This window comes from Tachyglossus aculeatus, chromosome 26, assembly GCF_015852505.1.
Source record: "Tachyglossus aculeatus isolate mTacAcu1 chromosome 26, mTacAcu1.pri, whole genome shotgun sequence".
In the NCBI taxonomy this organism is placed as follows: Eukaryota; Metazoa; Chordata; class Mammalia; order Monotremata; family Tachyglossidae; genus Tachyglossus; species Tachyglossus aculeatus.
In genome coordinates this window covers 1,090,341-1,112,943 of record NC_052091.1, presented here as the reverse complement: position 1 = coordinate 1,112,943, position 22,603 = coordinate 1,090,341, and the positions used below count along the sequence as shown (strand labels likewise).

The window sequence follows — 22,603 nt, the reverse complement described above, 5'->3', positions numbered from 1 at the left end:
GTCGGGGGGTGGGGTGGGGGGCAGGCGCGCGCGCGGCGGGAGAGGGGAGCGGGGTGGGGGGGGTGGGCCCTCCCCCACCGCCACCCCCGAGGTGTGGGGGCGGGGCCCGACGCCCTAGCCCACTTTCTGGGGGTTTGTGGCCCTCACCCCCTGCTCGTAGGTGACGCGCTGGCTGATGAGGTACTGAGCCGCCTGCGTGGCGGCCGGCGAGCCCGTGATGGTCACTTTGCGGTTCCTGGTGCCCGGGATGAACTCGCCCTTCTTGGAGATCTGGATCCGGGCTCCGGTCAGCTCCTGGTATTCGACCAGGGTCTTGCCCCCCTTGCCCAAGATCGCGCCCACCAGATTCTCGGGCACGGCGATCTCCACGAGATCCTTGGGGCTCTCGGCGGCCAGCTTCTCCGGGCCCAGGAAGGAGCCGGCCACGAGGGGCGAGGCGGCCCCCAGGTAGCCGTTGGCCGCGCCCGTGGCGGCCGCCAGCGAGCCCAGGGTGAAGGCGCCCACGGGCCCGGCGGGGGCGGCGGGGCCCGTGGAGGCGGCGGCGGCGGCGGCGGCGGCGGCGGCGGCGGCGGCCGCGTCGCTGGCGTAGGAGGCCAGCAGGTTGGCGGCCGCGGCCGCGGCCGGGTTGGTCCCCGCGGCCACGGCGGCCAGCACCCCCGAGGCGGCGGCCGAGTTGAGCCCCAGCGAGTTGGTGTTGTAGCCGTAGCTGGCCAGCGTGTTGAGGGCCGTGCTGATGGCCAGCAGGTCGCTGCCCGAGAAGCCCGGCAGCGCCGCGGGGAAGGCCCCGCCGCCCGCCAGCCCCGTGGGGCCCAGCAGGCCCGAGGCCGTGGCGGCGGCGGCGGCGGCGGCGGCGGCGGCGGCGGCCGCGGGCAGGACGTCCGTGGAGTTGGCGTAGGGCGAGCCCGTGGGGTTGGAGTTGGCCACCGGGCCCGTGATGTTGGCGTAGCTGATGTTCAGGCAGCTGCTGCTCTGAGGGTCTTCCTGGATCTTCTGCACGATGGTGTCCACGGCCTTGTGGATCTGCGCCGGCTCCCCGCTCACCGTCACCACCCGCTCCTGCAGGTTCACGCCCTCCGGCTTCTGCGACAGCTGAACCCAGGCGCCCGACTGCTCCATGATCGCCTTCACCGTGGCGCCGCCCTTGCCGATCACCAGGCCCGCCGTGCTGTTGGACACGATCAGCTTGGCCTGCCGGGGGGGAGGGGCCGGGGAAACGCCGAGTTAGTCCGGCGGACTCCTTGCTTTTTGTTCCTGTTGGCTGGTTTTAGGCGCTTACTACGCGTCGGGCACTGTTAGGGACCGGGGCACTGGTTCAGCGCTCACTACGCGTCGGGCCCTGTTAGCAACTGGGGCACTGGTTAAGCGCTTACTTCGCGTCGGGCACTGTTCGCAACTGGGGCACTGGTTAAGCGCTTACTACGCGTCGGGCCCTGTTAGCAACTGGGGCACTGGTTAAGCGCTTACTACGCGTCGGGCACTGTTAGCAACTGGGGCACTTGCTAAGCGCTTACTACGCCTCGGCCACTGTTAGCAACTGGGGCACTTGCTAAGCGCTTACTACGCCTCGGCCACTGTTAGCAAGTGGGGCACTTGTTAAGCGCTTACTACGCGTCGGGCACTGTTAGCAACTGGGGCACTGGTTAAGCGCTTACTGCGCGCCGGGCACTGTTAGCAACTGGGGCACTGGTTAAGCGCTTACTACGCGTCGGGCACTGTTAGCAACTGGGGCACTTGTTAAGCGCTTACTACGCGTCGGGCACTGTTAGCAACTGGGGCACTTGTTAAGCGCTTACTACGCGTCGGGCACTGTTGGAAACTGGGGCATTGGTTAAGTGCTTACTACGCGTCGGGCACTGTTAATAATAATAGCATTTATTAAGCGCTTACTATGTGCAAAGCACTGTTAGTAACTGGGGCATTTGTTGAGCGCTTACTGTGTACCAGGCACTGTACTAAGCGCGGGGGTGGATACGAGCAAATCGGGTTGGACACGGTCCCTCTCCCACGTGGGGCTCACGGTCTCAACCCCCATGGGACAGAGGAGGGAACTGAGGCACAGAGAAGTCAAGGCCCCACCGCAGACCAGTGGCGGAGCGGGGATTAGAAGGCATGACCTTCTGACTCCCGGGACTACGCTCTATCCACTCTGCCAGGCTCATCGGGCTGGACCCAGCCCGAGTCCCTCGTGGGGCTCACGGACTTAATCCCCATTTTCCAGATGAGGGAACGGAGGCCCAGAGCAGTGGCTTGCCCGAGGTCACGCAGCGGACAAAGGGCGGGGCGGGGATTGGAGCCCCGGTCCTTCTGGCTCCCGGGCCCGGGTTCTAACCATTGAGCCTCGCTGCTTCTAGCTCATCCAATCCAAAACGGGGGCGGCCCAGCCAGGGGCTCGGAGCCGAGCTCCGGTCCGACCGCCCATCCCGGTGGGAGGGGGCCGCGGCGGGGCCCGGCGAGGCCCCGAGCCTTCAGCACCGCGGACAGCGACCCGTGCCCGGGCTCCGGCCCGACGGGAGCTCCCCGCCACCACCCCGACACGGCCGGCCCCGTTTCCTGGCGACGGGGTGGCGCATCCTGTCCTCAACGGACCTGGGGAAACTGAGGCCCAGAGATTTCCCGCCCGCCGCCCCCGCCGTCCCGATTCCCGCCTCGGGAAGCTTCGCAGCTTCAGCGAAGGGGAAGCTTTGGGGAAGCAGCGTGGCTCAGTGGAAAGAGCCCGGGCATTGGAGTCAGAGGTCATGGGTTCAAATCCCGGCTCCGCCAACTGTCAGCTGGGTGGCTTTGGACAAGTCGCTTAACTTCTCTGGGCCTCAGTTACCCCATCTGTAAAATGGGGATTAAAACTGTGAGCCCCCCCCGTGGGACAACCTGATCACCTTGCAACCTCCCCAGCGCTTAGAACAGTGCTTTGCACATAGTAAGTGCTTAACAGATACCATCATTACTATTATTGTCATCATTATTCGGCCCCCGCCCAGAAATGTCCGGGAGGGGCGTGGCTCTCCTGCCCCCAGGACGGGCCCCGCCCCCGGGCTGCCACCCGCTCGGTTCACACCGTCAACCGGGGAAATCCGGCGTGGCGCCCCGCTTCCCCCTCTCCCCCCTTCCCGCCAGCCGACCGTCTGCGCGCCCCACGGTCCCCATCGCGCGCGCCGCCCGCGCCGCCGTTGTCATGGCAACTGGAGAGCCGCAGTGCTGGAAAGCAGGTGGAGGCCCGGGAAGCGGCGGGGGGCGGGGGAGGGGAGGGGGAGGGTCCCCTCGGTCCGGCCCGACTGCTTCCATTTCACCATGACAACGGGACGGACCGTTTCGCTCACTTTCCTCTCCCTTGGGGGGCGGTCCGAGGCCCGCTCTCCCGGGGAGAAAGCGGCCAAGGAAGAGGGGGAGGAAGGAGGGAGAGAAGGATGGGGGGCGGGGGGGGGAAGAAGAGGAGGGATGAGAGGAGAAAGGGAGGAGAGGGAATGGGGAGGCCCCATCTGTGCCTTCCCCGCGTGCTGACCCTCCCTCCCATCAGGCTGTGTCCGGTCCCCCGGTCTGACCAGCCCCCTCCCCGCCCCCCCCCGTTCCCCCGCGCGCCCCCAGCCCCACCTGCTTGGCCCGATCTGGGTTCATGGTGGTCTGCGGCTGCAGGATGTTAACGGCCTCGGACTTGGCCACCGCCTGAGGGATCTCCCGCACCTTCTCGGCGATGAAGCTGTGCGCGGCGTTGAGAGCCTCGGCGGTGCCCTGCACCAGGCACACCCGCTCGGTGGTCCCTGCGGGAGGGATGCGGGGTCACCAGGGGCGCGCGGTCATCGTGGGGCGGGCTCTGCCCCAACCACAGCCAGGGTCACTGCCCCGGCGCCGAAGGGACGGGCGGGACGGAGGAGCTCCTCCCCCCCTCCCCATAGCCCCTACTCCCTCCCTCTGCCCTACTCCCTTCCCCTCCCCACAGCACTTGGGTATATTTGTACATATTTATTACTCTATTTTATTCATGATGTATATATAATAATAATATAATAATAATGATAGCATTTATTAAGCGCTTACTGTGTGCAAAGCACTGTTCTAAGAGCTGAGGAGGTTACAAGGTGATCAGGTTGCTCCACGGGGGGCTCACCATCTTAATCCCCATTTTACAGATGAGAGAAGTCAAGTGACTTACCCAAAGTCACACAGCTGGCAATTGGCAGAGCCGGGATTTGAACCCATGACCTCTGACTCCAAAGCCCGTGCTCTTCCCACATAGCCACGCTGCTTCTTCTACTTATCTATTCTGATGGTATTGACACCTGTCTACTTGTTTTGTTTTGTTGTCTGTTTCCCCTTTCTAGACTATGAGCCCGTTGTTGGGTAGGGTTGTCTCTATCTGTTGCCAAATTGTACTTTCCAAGCGCTTAGTACAGTGCTCTGCACGCAGTAAGCGCTCAATAAATATGATTGAATGAATGAATGAATGACTTGGGGACAACAGGGCTTGAAGACAAAGATGGGGAGGAAGACGAGGAGGATGGATGCGCTGTAAACTCCTTTAGACTGTAAGCTCGTTGTGGGCAGGGAATGTGTCTGTTCATTGTTATACTGTACTCTCCCAAGCGCTCAGTACAGTGCTTTACACACAGTAAGTGCTCAATAAATACGATTGAATGAATGAATGAATGAATGAATGAATGAATGAATGGGAAAGATAGAAACCAGAGGAGAGGTAGTCGGTGGGAACGGAGATAGGGAAAGGTGGAGAAGGGGAGAGACTGAGACAGGGCGATTTGAAGAGGGGAGAGACAGAAACCGAAAATACACAGGGAAAGAAGGAGGCGGGGAAAGATGGAGACAGGAAAAGGAGAGGAGACGGGAAAAGAGAAAGTGATGGGAGACAGAGATCGGGAACACCGGAGGCAGATAAAGGCGAAGGCGGAAGGAGAGATGGAGACCGGAGACCGAAACAGGGTGAAATAGAAACGGAGGAGAGACGGTGGCAGGAGCCTGGGTCTCACAGCGCGGCTGTGGCGGGTAGGGGAGTCGTTAAGAGGATCAGGACGCCTGGGCTCTTTCCTTCTGCGTCTTCCCGCCTCGCTCCCTGAGAGTGGGGGGGGGGGGAAGGGGATTTACTCTAAAGCGCTTTGAGATCCTTGAGGGAGAATGGGGAAAAGGCACCACGGCCCGTGTCCTCTCCGGCTCCTGTCGCCCGGGCAACCGTCCCCCTCCCTCCGTGTCACCGGGCGCCCTTCCCGGAGACCGGGTCATTTGAGCCGGTTGCCAAGGTGACCAGCACCCCCTTATTCTCCCCGCCTCGGAGGGTTTGGGGGTCCCTGTCTGTCCCTCAGCCCACCCTGGCGACAGGGGGCTGGGCCGTGTTGCCAGGGTAGCTCCTTAAAGCCTCAGCCGTCAGTCTCATCCGACCCCGCGGTGTGTGTGCGTGTGTGTGTGTGTGTGTGTGTGTGTGTGTGTGTGTGTGTGTGTGTGTCAGACGGGGAGGGGAGTGGGAAGGAGCGATCACCCCCATCCCACTCCACTCTCATCGGAAATGGGCCGATGATGGTGTCGACTCCCAAGCCCGGGCTCTTTCCATTGAGCCACGCTGCTTCTGTATGTAACGATGTTTTGTGTATATAGTAATGATGTAGTATACAGCTATAATTCTATTTATTCTGATAGTATTGACACCTGTCTACTTATTTTGTTGTGTGTCTCCCCCTTCTAGGCTGTGAGCCCGTTGTTGGGTAGGGACTGTCTCTATGTGTTGCTGATGTGTACTTCCCAAGCGCTTAGTACAGTGCTCCGCACACAGTAAGCGCTCAATAAATACGATTGAATGAATGACTGAGTCTAGAGAACGGTGGGGGTGACGTCACAGGGGTGGGAGTGACGTCACATGGGTGGGAGTGTCCAGCCCCGGGAATTACCGTAGGCCCCTGGGTGTGAAGTGTCGTATGTATTCGCCCCCGCCCGTCTATATAGGGGGAGAGGGAAGGAAAGATCGGGAAGTACGTGTGTGAGTGTGTACGCAGGTGGATGTGGATGCGCCTGGGTGCGGGGAGGAGCTGTGAGGGTCTGCGTGTGCGGCCGGGGACGGTCCCGTCTCTCAGGGTCGGGTTGGGGGTCGCGTAGAGGGTCCCTCTCCCTGGGCCGGACTCAGTCCCTGACAGACAGAGCGGTGGTGGCCAGCGGGTTGGTCACCCCTCGCGTCCCCCCACGTTGTTTTGCCCCCCGCCCCTCCGCTCCCCGGGAACAATAGTCCGATTAGAGCCAAGAGTGAGTCAGCGCCCGCCCAGCAGCCTCCAGCCTCCGCCCTCCGCCCGGTGTAAATAGGAAAGGGCGTGGGAGTGGGGGAGAGGGTGACGGCCGGGGTAGGCTAGAGAGAAGGGCGTGAGAATGGGGTAGGGGAGGGGAGAGGTGGGAGAAGGGGAGAGAGGAGAGTGGGAAAAGGGGAGAGTAGAGAGTGGAAGTGGGGTAGGAACACAGTAGGGGGAGTGGGGTAGGGTGTGGGAAAGGGGCAGAAGAGGGAGCAGAAGTAGGGTAGGGGGTAGGGGTGGGAGAGGGGCTTGTGTAAGGGAGAGGAGTATGCAGAGTGTGGAGGCAGGAGTGTGTGTATTTATGTCTGTCTGTCTGTATGTATGTATTCTAGACTGTGAGCCCACTGTTGGGTAGGGACCGTCTCTATATGTTGCCAACTTGTACTTCCCAAGCGCTTAGTACAGTGCTCTGCACACAGTAAGGCGCTCAATAAATACGATTGAATGAATGAATGAATGTGTGTGCATGGCGGGGAAGAGGGTCTGGGGCACGTATGTGTTTGTGGGGAAAGAAGGTCTGGGGGCATGTGTCTGTGGGAAAAGAGGGTCTGAGGGCGTGTGTGTGTGTGTGTGTGTGTGTGTGTGAGGAAAGAGGATCTGGGGGCACGTGTGTATATTTGTGGGGAAAGAAGGTCGGGGGCACATGTCTGTGGGAAAAGAGGGTCTGGGGGCATGTGTGTATGTGTGTATGTGTGTGTTTGTGGGGAAAGAGGGTCTGGGGCACGTGTGTGAGTGTGTGGGGAAAAGAGGGTCTGGGGGCGTGTGTGTATTTGTGGGGAAAGAGGGTCTGGGGGCACGTGTGGTGGGGGGAAGAGGGTTTGGGGGCATGTGTGTTGTGTTTTGTTCTGTTGTCTGTCTCCCCCTTCTAGACTGTGAGCCCGTTATTGGGTAGGGACCGTCTCTATATCTTGCAGACTTGTACTTCTCAAGCGCTTAGTACAGTGCTCTGCACACAGTAAGCGCTCAAGAAATACGATTGAATGAATGAATGAATTTGTAGGGGAGAGGGAGAAGGGTGGAAAGTGCAATGAGGACAGGGGTGTAGGGCAATGGGTGGAGGAAGAGCCCCCCTCCCAGCCCCTCAGCACTTATGTACGTAGCTGTAATTTATTTGTATTGATGTCCTTCTCTCCTCCCGCTAGACTGTAAGATCGCCGTGGGCAGGGAATGTCGCCGTTTATTGTTGTAGTGCACTCTCCCAAGCGTTCAGTACAGTGCGCTCTTCACAACAAGCGCTCAATAAATATGATTGAATGAATGAATGGGGCAACGGCAGTCGGGTCCGTCCCGCCAGCCCCAGCCCCTCTCCTCTCCTCCCTCTGCCAAGTCCCCTGAGCCCTGAGCGGGGAAGGTAAAGCAGCTTAGCAGGGCTGGATCCAGGGGCTGGCGAGGCTCGGATCAGGGAGCCCGATCCCCCGGATTATCGCCCCCGGCCCCCCGGCCCTGATATCTGATGTTTGACCCTGGCTTAGCACAGGGAGCAGGGCGGGAGTCCCTGAGGCGGGGCGGGGGCGGCGAGCCCCGGAAAGTCCCGGGAGGGGGGAGGAGGAGGATGATGAGGTGACAGGGTCGGGTCGAGGACACGCATCGGTTGCCATGCAAAGGAACTCGTGGATGTGGTGTGTGTGGAGGGGGTTAGGGGCCTCTCCGGGCTGTCACCTGGGTAAAAGTCCTTGGACTTGGACAGTTTGATGGTGGCGCCGGTCTCCTTCTGCAGCTGCACGATGGTCTGGCCGCCCTTGCCGATGATGGAGCCGGCGGCGTAGCTGGGCACCAGGACCTTCAGGAAGAACTCGCCGTCCTCTGGAGGAGAAAGCCGGGTCAGCTCAGGCCGGGCCGGGCCCCCACTGACCCTCCCCGCGGAGGCGGCGGGTGGAGCCGGGCCGGTCTGGGGGCGGGGCCGGGGACACGGGAGACCCCGCGGCCCAGGACCGGGCTCAGGCCCCAGGCTCGCTCGAGGGAAACTCGTCCAGTCCAACCCCCTTAACCCCGCCCGTCTCGGCCGCGCTAAACCCGTTAGACCATTAGCCTCGAGCCCCGCCCCAGGCTGGATTCTGGACCGTCATCGTCCGAGCAGCCGACCTCCCTCACTCAAACCTCGTGGGCGGGAAGTCCTTCCTGCCGTTTGACCCCGATCCCTCCCGCTGCAGGCCCAGCCTGGACCCGCCCGCTCCCCCCTCCCCTGGGTCCTCTCCCGCAGATCTCCCCTGCCCAGCCCGGATCCCGCCTTTCAGCCTGAGCCCCCTCAGCCCGACCACGTCCTCCCTCGGGCCTGGAATGCCCCCAATCCCTCTGCCCATCGGCCAAGCTAGCTCTCTTCCTCCCTTCAAGACCCTACTGAGAGCTCACCTCCTCCAGGAGGCCTTCCCAGACTGAGCCCCTTTCTTCCTCTCCCCCTCGTCCCCCTCTCCATCCACCCCATCTTACCTCCTTCCCTTCCCCACAGCACCTGTATATATGTATATATGTTCGTACATATTTATCACTCTATTTATTTCGCTTGTACCTATCTATTCTATTTATTTTATTTTGTTAGTATGTTTGGCTTTGTTCTCTGTCTCCCCCTTTTAGACTGTGAGCCCACTGTTGGGTAGGAACTGTCTCTATATGTTGCCAACTTGGACTTCCCAAGCGCTTAGTACAGTGCTCTGCACACAGTAAGCGCTCAATAAATACGATTGATTGATTGATTGATTGATTGACCTCCCGCCCAACCCTAGCCCCGCCCCTTCAGCCTGCCCCCCTCCCCTAAGCCCTGCCCCCTCAGCCAGCCCCCGCCCCCTCAGCCTGCCCCCTCAGCCTGTCCTCCCTAGGCCCAGGTCTCGCCCGCTCAGCCTGTCCTCCAGCCCTGGCTCTGCCCCCTCGGCCTGCCTTCCCTAGGCCCGGGTCCGCCCGATCCGCCTGCCCTCCCGAACTTGGGCCCCGCCTGCCACCCCTCCGCAGTCGGCCCCCGCCCCCTCAGCCTGCCCTCCCAGCCGGCCGGGCCTTCCGCCTTGCCCGGGCCTTCCACCTTGCCCGGGCCCGTTTCCCCGCTCTGGTGAGGCTGCTCCAGAGCTGGAGGGTCGCCCGGTGGCCCGCTTCTCTCTCCCACCCCTCCCCCGCACCCCAAGCGCTGTCTCCTTCTGCCTCGACCCCCACCTCCTTGCAGGGCAGGGGATTCCCAAGGCCTCGGCGGGCTGAGGGCCAGGACCCTCCCCTCCAGCCCCGGGTGGCCCAAGAGCGTTTGGGGGATGTTTATAGTGGGGGTGGAGGGGTGGAGAGTGTTGCGGGGGGGGGGGGTGTAAATTGAGGGAGGATGGGTTGAGCGTTTTCGAAGGGGAAGAATCGTCGCCTGTTGTCCTTAGGGAATGTGTTGGGTGTTGCTGACCTGGAGAGGGCCGTCTGACGCTTGGATGTAGCTGGCAGGGGGTGACGGGCGGGAAGCAGTTGGCAAGGGGTATTTGGCAGGGGGCGACGAGCAGGGAGTAATTGGCAGGGGGCCGCTGGAGAGTGGTAGCTGACAGGAGGTTATGCCCGCGCACTAGTGAAACGCCCACTCCTACTCCTGAGCTCGGAGCGGTTTTCAAACTGACCCCTCCAAGCCATCCCCGAACCCGGACCCGTCCCGATCCCAGATCCCAGCACGGGGCCGACGGCACCCTCCCGCTCCCTGACGCCACCCACTGCCCTTCCTTTCAAGGGCACCTGGCCCTTTAAGGAACTCAGGGATGCTCTTGGCCCCGTCCAAAGGGTCCCCAAAGGGGTCCCGGTCCTCCGGGCCTTCCCTTTGGCTCCCGCCTTCGGTCCTCAATCCCTTGCTCCTCCCCCTCCCCGCGGCGACCCTTCCCAGACCCCCACCCCCACCCCCATCCATCACCACCGACCAAAGCGCCTCATCTCGGAGGGGAGCGGCCAGCCCGGCCGGGGGGAGGAGGAAGAGGAGGAAGGAAGCCGGAGAGGAAGGGGCAGATGGCGGGGGACGGGGGAGGGAGCAGGAAACAGGACGGGAAACGGGGTCCTCCAGCCCCATCCCCCGCCTGGGCGGGAGTTTCCGTTTCCTCCTTTATCTCCCCTGGAGAGGAGGGAGGGGGCCGGGGAGGGGGCCGGGACCGGGGCCGGGACCGGGAGGCTCGGGCCGTGGGCAGGCCACGCGGGTTCCCCGTGGAGCCTTCGGCCCCGAGCGCCAAGGGGGTTTTGTAGGAGGGCGAGGAGAGGAGGCTGGCTCGAACCTGGTTCTCCCACGCTCAAAATCCCGCCTGCGCTCACGCACAAACACACCACAAGCAAGCACACTCGCTCACGCCCACGTGCATTCGCACGCTCCCACGTACACCCCCCCCCAATCTCTCTCTCTCACACACACATCTACTCAGAGGCACACCCTCTCCCCCACATATACACACTCGCAGCCATCCACGACTGTCCATTCTAGATCCCTAAGGTAGACTAGATGATGGGCGAGGGAGAACAAGAGCCGGCTGAGGGCTAAGCGGTCGAGAAAACGCCAGGTCCGAGGTCCCCAGGGATCGGCCGGACGCCCCAAATCCCACCCTCGCTCACGAAGGCTCCGCTGTTCACAGTCGCGCGCGCGCGTACACACACACACACACACACACACACACACACACACACACACCCGTCCCCTCTATCTCTGTCACACTCGGGCATCAACCATGCCCACCGACAGCCAGACACCCCTGACCAGGAAAGCGACCCCTACACACACACACACACACACACACACACACCATGGACAGATCCCCAGAAACACACGCATCCTGTTTCGCTCAGTGGAGAAATCACTGCCCGCACACCCGCAGGCTTAGGGAAATAACAGTTAACCACCAAATATTGTTTTTAGCATCCCGCTCCCAAAGGCAGTCGTTACCCGCATCTTCCCCCCAAAACGGTCTCGTACACCCGCTCCCCACCCCACCCCCCACACATACCCAAGGGGAGTCACACGGACGCCCGTACACGACCAAGGGCAGTCTCCCAGACACACAGTCGATCAAGGGCAGCCACAGGTTCACACAGATGCACACATGTGCACACATACGCAAGGACAGTCCCCTACGAGTACCGATCCCCCAAGGACAATCGCAAGCTCCCTCACACACACACATACGTAGCCGGACAGACACACACACACACATACACACACACACACACACGCACATTCATCGGTACACCTGGGACAGTCACAAACACACACACACCCACATACATACACACACACAGTAACACAGCCGCAATCCCAATCCCCGCTCTACGCCACTATACCTCCCCCTACTCCGAACAAAGCCCCCGGGGCGCGGGTGATGGGGAGGACTGGTGGAGATTTGGGGGGTCAGGGATCTCCCCCGCGGCCCCCGCGCCTCTCGGACCGACTCCGCCGCCAGTGCCGCATCCCGGGGGAGGAGGGGGCCAGTCCCCCGCACACCGGGGCTCGGGAGGGGGGGGATTAAACGGGGGACTACGGACCCGGGGCGCGGACCGGGAGGGGGGAGGGGTCTCTACACCTGCCTGGGACCTGGGGGGGGGGGGCGGGGGCCCGAGGGTCCGGGGGGGGGGGGGGCCGCGGCCCGCTCACCTCCCGTGTTGCTCCGCTTGGTGCTGATGGCCTCCGTGGGGGTCTCGAGCGGCCGCTTCCGCGAGTCGGGGGGCTCGGCCTCCATGTGGGAGGCCTGCGGGGGGGCCGGCGGTTGCTGCGGGGGGGGCGGCGGCGGCGGCTGCGGGTGCGACCCGGAGAACAGGCCGTTGGGATGCACGCCGCCGCCGCCCCCGCCCCCGCCGCCGCCCCCGCCGCCGCCGCCGCCGCCGCCGCCGCCGCCGGCCATCATCTTCATGGTGGGGGGCGGGGGGCGGGGGGCGGGCCGGGGAGGGCCGATGTCGGGCGGGGGCGGAGAGGGCAGGAGGGGGGCCGAAGGGGGCCGAGGGGGGGACGGGAGGGGGGCCGGGGGGGGGACGGGAGGGGGGCCGGGGGGGCGAGGAGGGGGTCCGGGGGGGCAGGAGGGCGGGGCCTGCGGGACCGTGGGGGACGAAGGCGGGCCGGGCCCCACAAAGGACGGCGGGGCGGGGGCCGGGGGCGGGGGCCGCTGGGCGGGGGGGGCGCTTAGGCCCGGCCCCTGGGCTCTGGCCTCGGCGGCTCCGGTCCCGTTCGGGGCAGGGCGGGCGGGGGCCGCTAACGGCGGCCCCGGGGGCGGCGGGGGGGCGGCGGCGGCGGCGGCTTTGGCGGCGGCGGCGGCAGGTCCTCCCTGCAGCATCCTCTCCGGCTGTGGCCCGGCGGAGCGGCCCGGGCCCCGCCCCCGCGGACACACCCCCGGCCCGGCCCGGCCCCCGCCCCCGGCCCGGCCCCGCCCCGCCCCGGCCTGCCTCCCATTGGCCGGGCCCGCGCCCCTCCCCCGCGCGCCGGGCCTCGGCCCCTCCCGGTCCGGCTCATCGCGGGGGGGGGCCGAGGGGCGGGGGGGACGGACGGACTGGTCCACGGGGGCATTCGGCCCCCTCCCCCAACGCCCTGCCCCCGGGGCGGTGCTCTCGCCCCGAGAGGCCGGGCGAGCTTCCGCTCCTGCGAGGCGGTGGGGAAACTGAGGCAGGGATGACGGAGAGGGCGGGAGTGGGAGCGGGAGGCCTGGATACCGTTTCCTACCCCAGGACAGCGGAGGCGCCAAAGGTCCCCCGGATCCGCAGCCCTTCCCACATCGACGGCCGGGAAGCTCTTCCTCCAATTTAGGCTTCAACCATCTTGCTGCGGCGTCGAGGCCCGAGGAGGCGGTGGGGCCGGCCTGGCCTTGGGCCCCGGACCATCCTAGCTAGGGAGGACCAGACTCCTCATCTCGCCTACTTTGGGACCATGCGGACCCCCCCCTCCCCCCGCCGCCGTCCCCCGTCCCCTCGCCCCGCTCCAACCCGCCTCTCCGCTTCCTCCGGAACCCGGGCCGCCTCTTGGCTCTCCCGGCCGGCAGTCGGGGCAGCGGGAGGGGAACAACCCAGGGCCCGGATCGCGCGCGGTCCCCGGACCGGACTCCAAGAGGCAGCTGGCCCGTCCCCTCACCCCGCCCTCGGGAGCTCCGGAGGGAAGGGGCCCCGTCTGGGGCCTGGAGCAGATGGGACCCCGGTCTAGGGGGATGGGGGAGGGGCCGGCCCCATCTGTCCGCTCCCCATTGTCCTCTGGCCACATTGAGACCCTGGGAGGGGGTGGGCCGGGGTGGGGGGAAGGGAAGGAGCTGTGGGCCAGAAGCCGGCGAGGGCCAGCGCCAAAGGGACTGGTTGCCAGTGGCAACGGGGATAAAGATGGAGGACGGGACACACAGAGTCACGCAGCGACACAATGAGACACATGGACACACACAGAGGCACCGACCAGAGCTACACAGTGACACAGCGACGCACGCTGACACACAAAGAGGCACCGTCCAGGGATACACCGTGGCACACACACTACCGCACACGGAGACACCGGCCAGAGCCGCACAACAAACACACCGGCCCCCGCCGAGGCACCGACCAGAGACGCACAGTCACCAACAGGGACCCACACAGAGGAGCTGACCAGGGACAGAAAGTGGCCCACACTGACGCCCAGAGACCCTGACCAGAGGCACACCGTGACACACACCGACACACACAGAGACACCAACCAGAGGCCCACGGGGACCCGGTGCCACGCACCGGCGGACCCGCGCTAACGTTCGCCTCCACACTGATAACGCCGTGACAGCATCACAACACTGACACGCATTTAAAGACACGCGGGTCCGCGACCATCCCGACCCGGACACGCGGACCAACGCAGCCGCGTCTACACAGCCGCACGCGTACCCACTCTGGCACACACACACACACAGTCACATACGTCTACACACGCACACACCTCCTCGTAGATATTTTTAATCCCCAGCCCTCACTGCTGCTATAGCAACCACCTTAACCCATTGTCATGGCAACCAGACGTCAGCTTCTCAGGCACCGACTCTCGGGAGACCCAAGCGGCCCCCGAGTCAGGCTGGCGAGGAGCAGGCTGGACGCCCCCCCGCCCCATCCAATACTCTCCTCAGTCTTCCACGCTCCCCCTCTCCAAGAACCCCATCCTCCCGTGTTCAAGCCACCACACCTCCCTGCTGGCCTGGCACGCCATCACTCAATCTATGGTATTTATTGAGCGCGCGATCTGTGCACTGTCCTGAGAGCATCGTGGGGGGGGGACAGGCTCTAGGCTAGAACTAGGACCGGTTGGAGGAAGGAGAGAGGGGGCTTCCCCAGGCCCGGAGGCTCCGTGACCCTCCGGGAGCGGTCCCCTCCCCACCCACCACGGCATCCCGGCTCCACCTAAGGGGCGGGGGCGGCCGGCCCCGAACCTGTCCATGGTGCTGCTTCCCCCGCGGCCGGGAAACCGGGACCAGCCGCTCCACCCGCCCCGCAGGACCGCGGCCCCCGAGGGGGAAAGCCAGAAGCGCGATCCCGCCCGACCCGGTGGCGGATCCGGAACCGGTTCTCTAGACGGGAGGGGAGGCTGAGGCCGCGGGGACACCGGGAAACGGTTCAAGACGGAGCCGCCCCAGGGGTCGGAGCAAGTGGGGAGGGTGAGGGGCGTTAGGGGAGGGATGGGCGGGAGAGGAGAGGCGGTTTGGTTGCCGTGGTTACCAGAGGCCACACCAGGACCCGAGTGTCCCAGACTCCCGGTCCTTTCCCCGGCTTCCAGCCCGAGGTGGGGGGGGGGGATGGGATGGGGATTGGGGGGGGGGTCCGTCGCCAGAACCCCCCCGGCCCGGCTCCTGGCAGCTGGAGGCGGGCAAGGGCATCGGAGGGAAAGGAGCGATTCCTGGAGGACTCCCCCGAGGGAGGCGCCGTCCCGAAATGCCCCGCGCGGAGGGGGGACCAGGAGGCGGCGCCGTTCCCCCCGTCTCTCTCTCTCCCTCTCGTTCTCCCTCCCCCCCCCCCCCGCCGGGCCGCGGTCGCCATGGAAACAGGCCGGGCGGGAGGGACGCCGGGCCTGCGTGGCGACCGAGGGGGTAGGCGGTGGTGGGGAGCAGGGGACACGGGGGAGCGTCACCGGCCCGCGCACGCGCAGTCCCCGCGCCCCGCGAGTGGTCGCCCCCCCTCCCATCCCGCGCCTCGCTCGGCCGAGTGCGCCTGCGCGCGGGGGGCGGGAGGGGGGGGGGAGCGGCCGCCGGGGCGTCGGGAGGGGTCGGGGCTCCGTGTGTGTGTGTGTGTGTGTGTGTGTGTGTGTGTCGCCGTGGGCGAGGTGGGGGCGGGGCGGGCAGGGGTCCGGGCGGCGGGAGCGACGCGCTCGAGAGCGGCCGGACCGGAGCCGGGCCCCGGGGCCCGGGGCGGGGGCGGGGGTGAGTGCCGCCGGGGACGGGAGGGCTGGGAACGGCGGACGGGCCCCGGGACATCTCCCCCTTACACCCCCGCCCCGCGCCGGGACCGCTTCCCGGGCCAAGCGTCCTTCATTCAATCGCCCTTATTGAGCGCCGACTTATCATCATCGATCGTATTTATCGGGCTATTGCTGGGTGCAGAGCACTGCGCTAAGCGCTCGGGAAGTACAAGTACGTGCAGAGCACGGCGCTACGCGCTTGGAAAGCACCCCTCGTTAACGGGTCAAGTCGTCGGCTCCTTCCCGGTGGGGGGTCGCCGGGCGGGGTGGGCCGTCGGCGCTCAGCCCTCGCCCTCCCCGCAGCCCCCGATGCCGGAGGAGGCCCCGGGCCGGGGATGGCGGACGAGGCGGCGGCGGCGGGGGCGGCGGAGGAGATCACCCGGCTGCGGAAGCCGCGCTTCTCGTACGAGGAGAACCAGATCCTGATCCAGGAGGTGCGGGCGCACTACCCGCAGCTGTACGGGCCGCAGAGCCGGCGGGTGACGGTGGCGGAGCGGCGCCGGCTGTGGGAGGGCATCGCCGCCAAGATCAACGGCGTCACCACGTGGCGCCGAACGGGCCAGGAGGTGCAGAAGCGCTGGAACGACTTCAAGCGGCGCACCAAGGAGAAGCTCGCCCGGGTGCCCCACTCCACGCAGGGCGCCGGGGGCCCCGCCAACGACGACGGCCCCGCCGCCAGCGCCAACGCCAACGCCTTCTCCGCCGAGGAGGAGACCATCTTCGCCATCCTGGGGCCCGGCGTCGTCGGGGGCGGCGGACGCGGGCCGCCCGAGCCCGCGGGGAAGGCCGCCCCCGCTCCCTTCCAACCCCTGCCCGCCGCCGCGGGGGCCTTCGGGCGCCGCTACCTGCTGGCGGACGAACGGCGGAGCGGTGAGACGGGGGGTGGGGGGCGTTGGGGGGCTGCCTCACCCTCCCCCCCCCCCCCCGCACCCCAACGCCCAGGCGCCCACACTCCAGGGCATAATGATCAATCAAACTGAGCGCTTACTGTGTGCAGAGCGCTGTGCTGAGCGCTTGGGAAGGACAAGTTGGCAACGGTCCCTACCCGACAGCGGGCTCACAGGCTAAAAGGGGGAATCAGTCAATCAATCGTATTTATTGAGCCCTAACGGTGTGCGGAGCACTGTGCTAAGCGCTTGGGAAGGACAAGTCGGCAACATAGAGAGACGGGCCCTACCCAACAGCGGGCTGACGGTCTAAAAGGGGGAATCAATCAATCAATCGTATTTATATAGCCCTTACTGTGTGCAGAGCGCTGTGCTAAGCGCTTGGGAAGGACAAGTTGGCAACGGTCCCTACCCGACAGCGGGCTCACAGGCTAAAAGGGGGAATCAGTCAATCAATCGTATTTATTGAGCCCTTACGGTGTGCGGAGCACTGTGCTAAGCGCTTGGGAAGCACAAGTTGGCAACTCTAATAGAGAGGCGGTCCCTACCCAACAGCGGGCTCACAGGCTAAAAGGGGGAATCAGTCAATCAATCGTATTTATTGAGCCCTTACGGTGTGCGGAGCACTGTGCTAAGCGCTTGGGAAGGACAAGTTGGCAACGGTCCCTACCCGACAGCGGGCTCACAGGCTAAAAGGGGGAATCAGTCAATCAATCGTATTTATTGAGCCCTTACGGTGTGCGGAGCACTGTGCTGAGCGCTTGGGAAGGACAAGTTGGCAACATAGACGGTCCCTACCCGACAGCGGGCTCACAGTCTAAAAGGGGGGATCAATCAATCGTATTTATTGAGCCCTTACGGTGTGCGGAGCACTGTGCTAAGCGCTTGGGAAGGACAAGTTGGCAACATAGACGGTCCCTACCCGACAGCGGGCTCACAGTCTAAAAGGGGGAATCAATCAATCAGTCGTATTTATTGAGCCCGTACGGTGTGCGGAGCACCGTGCTAAGCGCTTGGGAAGCACAAGTTGGCAACATAGACGGTCCCTACCCGACAGTGGGCTCACAGTCTAAAAGGGGGAATCAGTCAGTCAATCAATCAGTCGTATTTATTGAGCCCTTACGGTGTGTGGAGCACTGTGCTAAGCGCTTGGGAAGGACAAGTTGGCAACATAGAGAGACGGTCCCTACCCAACAGCGGGCTGACAGTCTAAAAGGGGGAATCAATCAATCAATCAATCGTATTTATATAGCCCTTACTGTGTGCGGAGCACTGTACTGAGCGCTTGGGAAGGACAAGTTGGCAACATAGAGAGACGGTCCCTACCCAACAGTGGGCTCACAGTCTAAAAGGGGGAATCAATCAGTTAATCCTTGGGAAGGACAAGTTGGCAACGGTCCCTACCCGACAGCGGGCTCACAGGCTAAAAGGGGGAATCAGTCAATCAGTCATATTTATTGAGCCCTTACGGTGTGCAGAGCACTGTACTAAGCGCTTGGGAAGGACAAGTTGGCAACATAGGCGGTCCCTACCCAACAGTGGGCTCACAGTCTAAAAGGGGGAATCAATCAATCGTATTTATTGAGCTCTTACGGTGTGCAGAGCACTGTACTAAGCGCTTGGGAAGGGCAAGTTGGCAACATAGAGAGACAGTCCCTACCCAACAGTGGGCTCACAGTCTAAAAGGGGGAGATGGCTGTTAATGATGATGTTGATGATGGCTGTTAATAATGATAATAATGATGGCATTTATTAAGTGCTTACTATGTGCATAGCACTGTTCTAAGCGCCGGGGAGGTTACAAGGTGATCAGGTTGTCCCATGGGGGGCTCACCGTCTTCATCCCCATTTTACAGATGAGGGAACTGAGGCACAGTAAGCGCTTAATAATAATAATGGCATTTGTTAAACGCTTACTATGTGCATAGCACTGTTCTAAGCGCCGGGGAGGTTACAAGGTGATCAGGTTGTCCCATGGCGGGCTCACCGTCTTCATCCCCATTTTACAGATGAGGGAACTGAGGCACAGTAAGCGCTTAATAATAATAATTAATAGTAATGGCATTTGTTAAGCGCTTACTATGTGCAAAGCACTGTTCTAAGCGCCGAGGAGGTTACAAGGTGATCACAGTCTTAATCCCCATTTTACAGATGAGGGGACTGACGCCCAGGGAAGTCAAGCGACTTGCCCAGAGTCACCCAGCTGACAATTCTCCCCCTTCTAGACCGTGAGCCCACTGTTGGGTAGGGACCGCCTCTATATGTCGCCAACTTGTACTTCCCAAGCGCTTAGTACAGTGCTCTGCACACAGTAACGGCTCAATAAATACGATTGAATGAGTGAATGAATTGGCAGGGCCGGGATTTGAACCCATGACCTCTGACTCCAAAGCCCGGGCTCTTTCCACTGAGCCATGCTGCTTCGTGATCCAGCCCCGCAGCCATCCGGGGGCATGGCCTAGGGGAAGGAGCCCGGGCTCGGGAGTCGGAGGACCTGGTTTCTAATCCCGACTCCGCCACTTGTCTGCTGGGTGACCGCGGGCAAGTGGCTTCACTTCTCTGGACCTCTGTCACCTCCTCTGTAAAACGGGAATCAAGACCGGGAGCCACACGTGGGACAACCGGATTACCTTGTAGCTACCCCAGTGCTTAGAACAGTGCTTGGCGCGTAGTAAGCGCTTAATAATAATAATAATGGCATTTGTTAAGTGCTTACCATGTGCCAAGCACTGTTCTAAGCACTGGGGGGCTACAAGGTGATCAGGTTGTCCCACGTGGGGCTCACAGTCTTAATCCCCATTTTACAGATGCGGTCACTGAGGCTCAGAGAAATTAAGTGACTTGCCCAATGTCGCACAGCAGACATGTGGTGGAGCCGGAATTCGAACCCATGACCATTATTAACCATTATTATTGCTATTATAATTATTTCCCCAGGCCCCCGGCTCTCAGTAGCTCAGTGGGAAGGGGACAGGCCTTTTAGACTGTGAGCCCCCCTTTTAGACTGTGAGCCCACTGTTGGGTAGGGACTGTCTCTGTATGTTGCCAACTTGTACTTCCCAAGCGCTTAGTCCAGTGCTCTGCACGCAGTAAGCGCTCAATAAATACGATTGATTGATTGATTGATTGACAGGCCAAGAGGGAGCAGGGAGAGGCAGACTGTGGTGGACCTCTGCGACACCCCTCTGTCTCTCAGATGCTCTGTGTGTGTCTCTTGGCCCCTGTCATCTCCCCTTTTGAGACTCCCTCTCTGTTTCCCTGACCCACTCTGTCTCTCCCTGCTCCCCTCCGCGTCATCATCATCAATGGTATTTATTGAGCGCTTACTGTGTGCAGAGCACTGGACTAAGCGCTGGGGAAGCCCAAATTGGCAACATCTAGAGACAGCCCCTACCCAACAGTGGGCTCCCAGTCTACAAGGGGGAGACAAAACCAAACATACTGCAAAATCAATCAATCAATCGTATTTATTGAGCGCTTACTATGTGCCGAGCACTGTACTAAGCGCTTGGGAAGTACAAATTGGCAACACATAGAGACAGTCCCTACCCAACAGTGGGCTCACAGTCTAAGAGGGGGAGACAGAGAACAGAACCAAACATACCAACAAAATAAAATAAATAGGATAGAAATGTACAAGTAAAATAAATAAATAAATAGAGTAATAAATATGTCCAACCATATTGTACATATTTTGGTTGTACAACCAAATAAAATAGAAGCAGAGGGGCTCGGTGGAAAGAGCCCGGGCTTTGGAGTCCGAGGTCACGGGTTCAAATCCCCACTCCGCCACTCGTCAGCCGGGCGACTTTGGGCAAGCCGCTTCAGTTCTGTGGCCCTCAGTGCCCTCGGCCCTGCCTGTGTGTCCCCGTCCCCCAACCCATCTCCCCGTGTGTCTCTCTCCGTCCTGCCCTTTCTCCACAGAGACGCCGGCCCGGGGCAAAGTGTGTAGCAGCCCAGAGCCCTCCGCCCGAGCCTCCTGCTGCCCGCTGGACGGGACCCTGGTCCGGCCCAAGGAGCGCGACTCTCCCGCCCCGCCTCCGGCCCCGCCGCCGCTGCAGATCATCCAGCTGCCCCGCTTGGCCCCTTCCCCGGCCCCTTCCCGGCCCCCGGCCCGGCCGGGCCCCTCGCCCCGCGGGGAGGACGCCCCGTCCCCGCCGCCGCCCCTCGACCCGTCCCTGGACTTTCTGCAGGCGCAGCGGGAGACCACGGCGGCCGTCCGCGAGCTGGCGGGGGCCCTCCGCCAGGGCCTGGACAAACTGAGCCACGTGCTGGCCACCCTGCTCCCGCTCCTCCCGGGCCCGGCCGCCCCGGGGCCACCGCAGCCCCCGCCCGGGCCCCGGCCCCCCAAGGTGGAGGCCTCGCCCGAGCCGGCGGCGGAGGGGGGCGCGGGAGGGGGCGGGGAGGAGGGCGGAGGGGCCAGGCCGGCCCCCGCACGCGAGTCCCCCCCAGCCAAGCGCCGAAAAGGCTTCCCGACCCGCAAGAGGCGGGGCCGGTGGAAGAATCTGTGATGGGGGAGAGGGGAGCGGCACCCTCCCCGCACCCTGATCCGATGCCCACCGGGTCCCCCCCCCCCCCTCCAGCTGCCCTCCTCCCTGCCTGCTCCCCCAACTCATTCTGCCCCGTCTCCTCTTCCCCCGGGAGAGGGGGGCGGTCATGGTTGAGCCCACCCCCCCAGTTCCTCTCTAGTGCCTGAATCCCCGCCCCTCCAACAGACCCCTCTGCTTGCCCCCACCCCAGTGATGGAGCTCCGAGGAAGGAAGGACCCTGAAACCGCCCCCCACATCCCACCGCCCCCGGGGCCTTTTCAATCAAAAGCTGGAGCTGCTGTCATGGTTTTATTTATTACTGATCCAAGGTGAGGCTAGGGAGCACCCAGCTTCGCCTCCCCACCCCGCCCTCCCAAGCCCCCGTGAACTTCTAAACCTAAAATGATTGCACCCCGCCAAGCCGGGGGGACCCTGCCCCTTTGTCAGTTCTCGATTGCGGGTGGAGGGGGCAAGCACCCTCCCCTGCCCGAATCTGGGGGTGTGGGAAGGACTGGAGAGGCCGGGGCTCACCTTTCGGGGCCACCGGCGGGAAGGGCGAGGCGGTGACCCAGGACGGGCCCTCGGTTTGCCCCCAGCCCTGCGCTGTTGGTGATTTGGGGGAGACGGAGCCGGCTGGATGACCCCTTAGGGTCCCGTCCGTGGCCGGTTCCTTCTTGCCCCCGGCTCCGCACTTTCACCCCGTCGGTCAGAGAAGATCAATAAACTATTTTTTAATAGAAACGCCCCTGGATTCGGTGCGCCGGATGAGGGCAGCTGGCCAGGCCTGGCCCAGGGAAGGGGGATAGGGATTGAGGGGAAGCGCGGGATGGGCATCTCCTGGGGGCGGGAGATCCTCATCATCATCAATCGTATTTATTGAGCGCTTACTATGTGCAGAGCACTGTACTAAGCGCTTGGGAAGTACAAATTGGCAACATATAGAGACAGTCCCTACCCAACAGTGGGCTCACAGTCTAAAAGGGGGAGACAGAGAACAAAACCAAACATACTAACAAAATAAAATGGAATAGATATGTAGAAATAAATAAATAGAGTAAAAAAAAATGTACAAACATATATACATATATACAGGTGCTGTGGGGAAAGGAGGGAGGTAAGATGGGGGGATGGAGAGGGGGACGAGGGGGAGAGGAAGGAAGGGGCTCAGTCTGGGAAGGCCTCCTGGAGGAGGTGGCAACGGGAAGCCAGAGCAACAGGGCCCCGGGCCCCAAAGTGCCTGGATCGGATCGGCCACCTCCTCGGAAGCACCCTGAGGCTAGCCTGAGGGAGTGTGACTGTAAACCCACTACGGGCAGGGAAAGTGTCTACCAACTCTGTTGTAGCGTACTGTCTCCCAAGGGCTTCGTACAGTAATTGCTCAACAAATAAGATTGATCGATTCTTTACCAAAAGCTTAGTACAGGGCATTGCACACCGTAAGTGCCCCGGCCCACGTCATCCCCCGGGCCTGGAATGCCCTCCCTCTGCCCATCCGCCAAGCTCGCTCTCTTCCTCCCTTCAAGGCCCTGCTGAGAGCTCACCTCCTCCAGGAGGCCT

General features: G+C 62.9%; 2 protein-coding genes across 2 annotated transcripts; one reads left to right on the top strand and one right to left on the bottom strand.

The window, feature by feature from the left end:
* Window positions 1-88: 88 nt before the first annotated feature.
* NOVA2 (NOVA alternative splicing regulator 2) lies at window positions 89-13,068 on the bottom strand. The gene is made up of 5 exons (XM_038766843.1): window positions 12,901-13,068; window positions 11,845-11,983; window positions 7,932-8,075; window positions 3,586-3,752; window positions 89-1,188 (listed from the first exon to the last, which is right to left on the bottom strand). The coding sequence occupies exons 2-5, from the start codon at window positions 11,927-11,929 to the stop codon at window positions 115-117; spliced, it is 1,470 nt and encodes a 489-aa protein (XP_038622771.1). The 5' UTR covers window positions 11,930-11,983; window positions 12,901-13,068; the 3' UTR covers window positions 89-114.
* Window positions 13,069-14,202: 1,134 nt separating this feature from the next.
* On the top strand, window positions 14,203-21,028 carry LOC119946193 (Myb related transcription factor, partner of profilin). Its single transcript, XM_038767639.1, has 3 exons — window positions 14,203-14,401; window positions 15,934-16,500; window positions 20,442-21,028. Exons 2-3 carry the CDS (start codon window positions 15,966-15,968, stop codon window positions 21,026-21,028), a joined length of 1,122 nt encoding a protein of 373 aa, XP_038623567.1. The 5' UTR covers window positions 14,203-14,401; window positions 15,934-15,965.
* Window positions 21,029-22,603: the final 1,575 nt, after the last annotated feature.

What these genes read in the sequence shown, in the direction of transcription:
- LOC119946193 (XM_038767639.1), top strand. Translation starts at nt 15,966, where the DNA reads ATGGCGGACGAGGCGGCGGCGGCGGGGGCGGCGGAGGAGATCACCCGG. An exon ending in GGCGGACGAACGGCGGAGCG is followed by an intron (nt 16,501 to 20,441) that starts GTGAGACGGGGG and finishes CTTTCTCCACAG; the next exon opens with AGACGCCGGCCCGGGGCAAA.
- NOVA2 (XM_038766843.1), bottom strand. Translation starts at nt 11,929, where the DNA reads ATGGAGGCCGAGCCCCCCGACTCGCGGAAGCGGCCGCTCGAGACCCCC. An exon ending in CAAGCGGAGCAACACGGGAG is followed by an intron (nt 8,076 to 11,844) that starts GTGAGCGGGCCG and finishes TTTCTCCTCCAG; the next exon opens with AGGACGGCGAGTTCTTCCTG. An exon ending in GTCCAAGGACTTTTACCCAG is followed by an intron (nt 3,753 to 7,931) that starts GTGACAGCCCGG and finishes TCCCTCCCGCAG; the next exon opens with GGACCACCGAGCGGGTGTGC.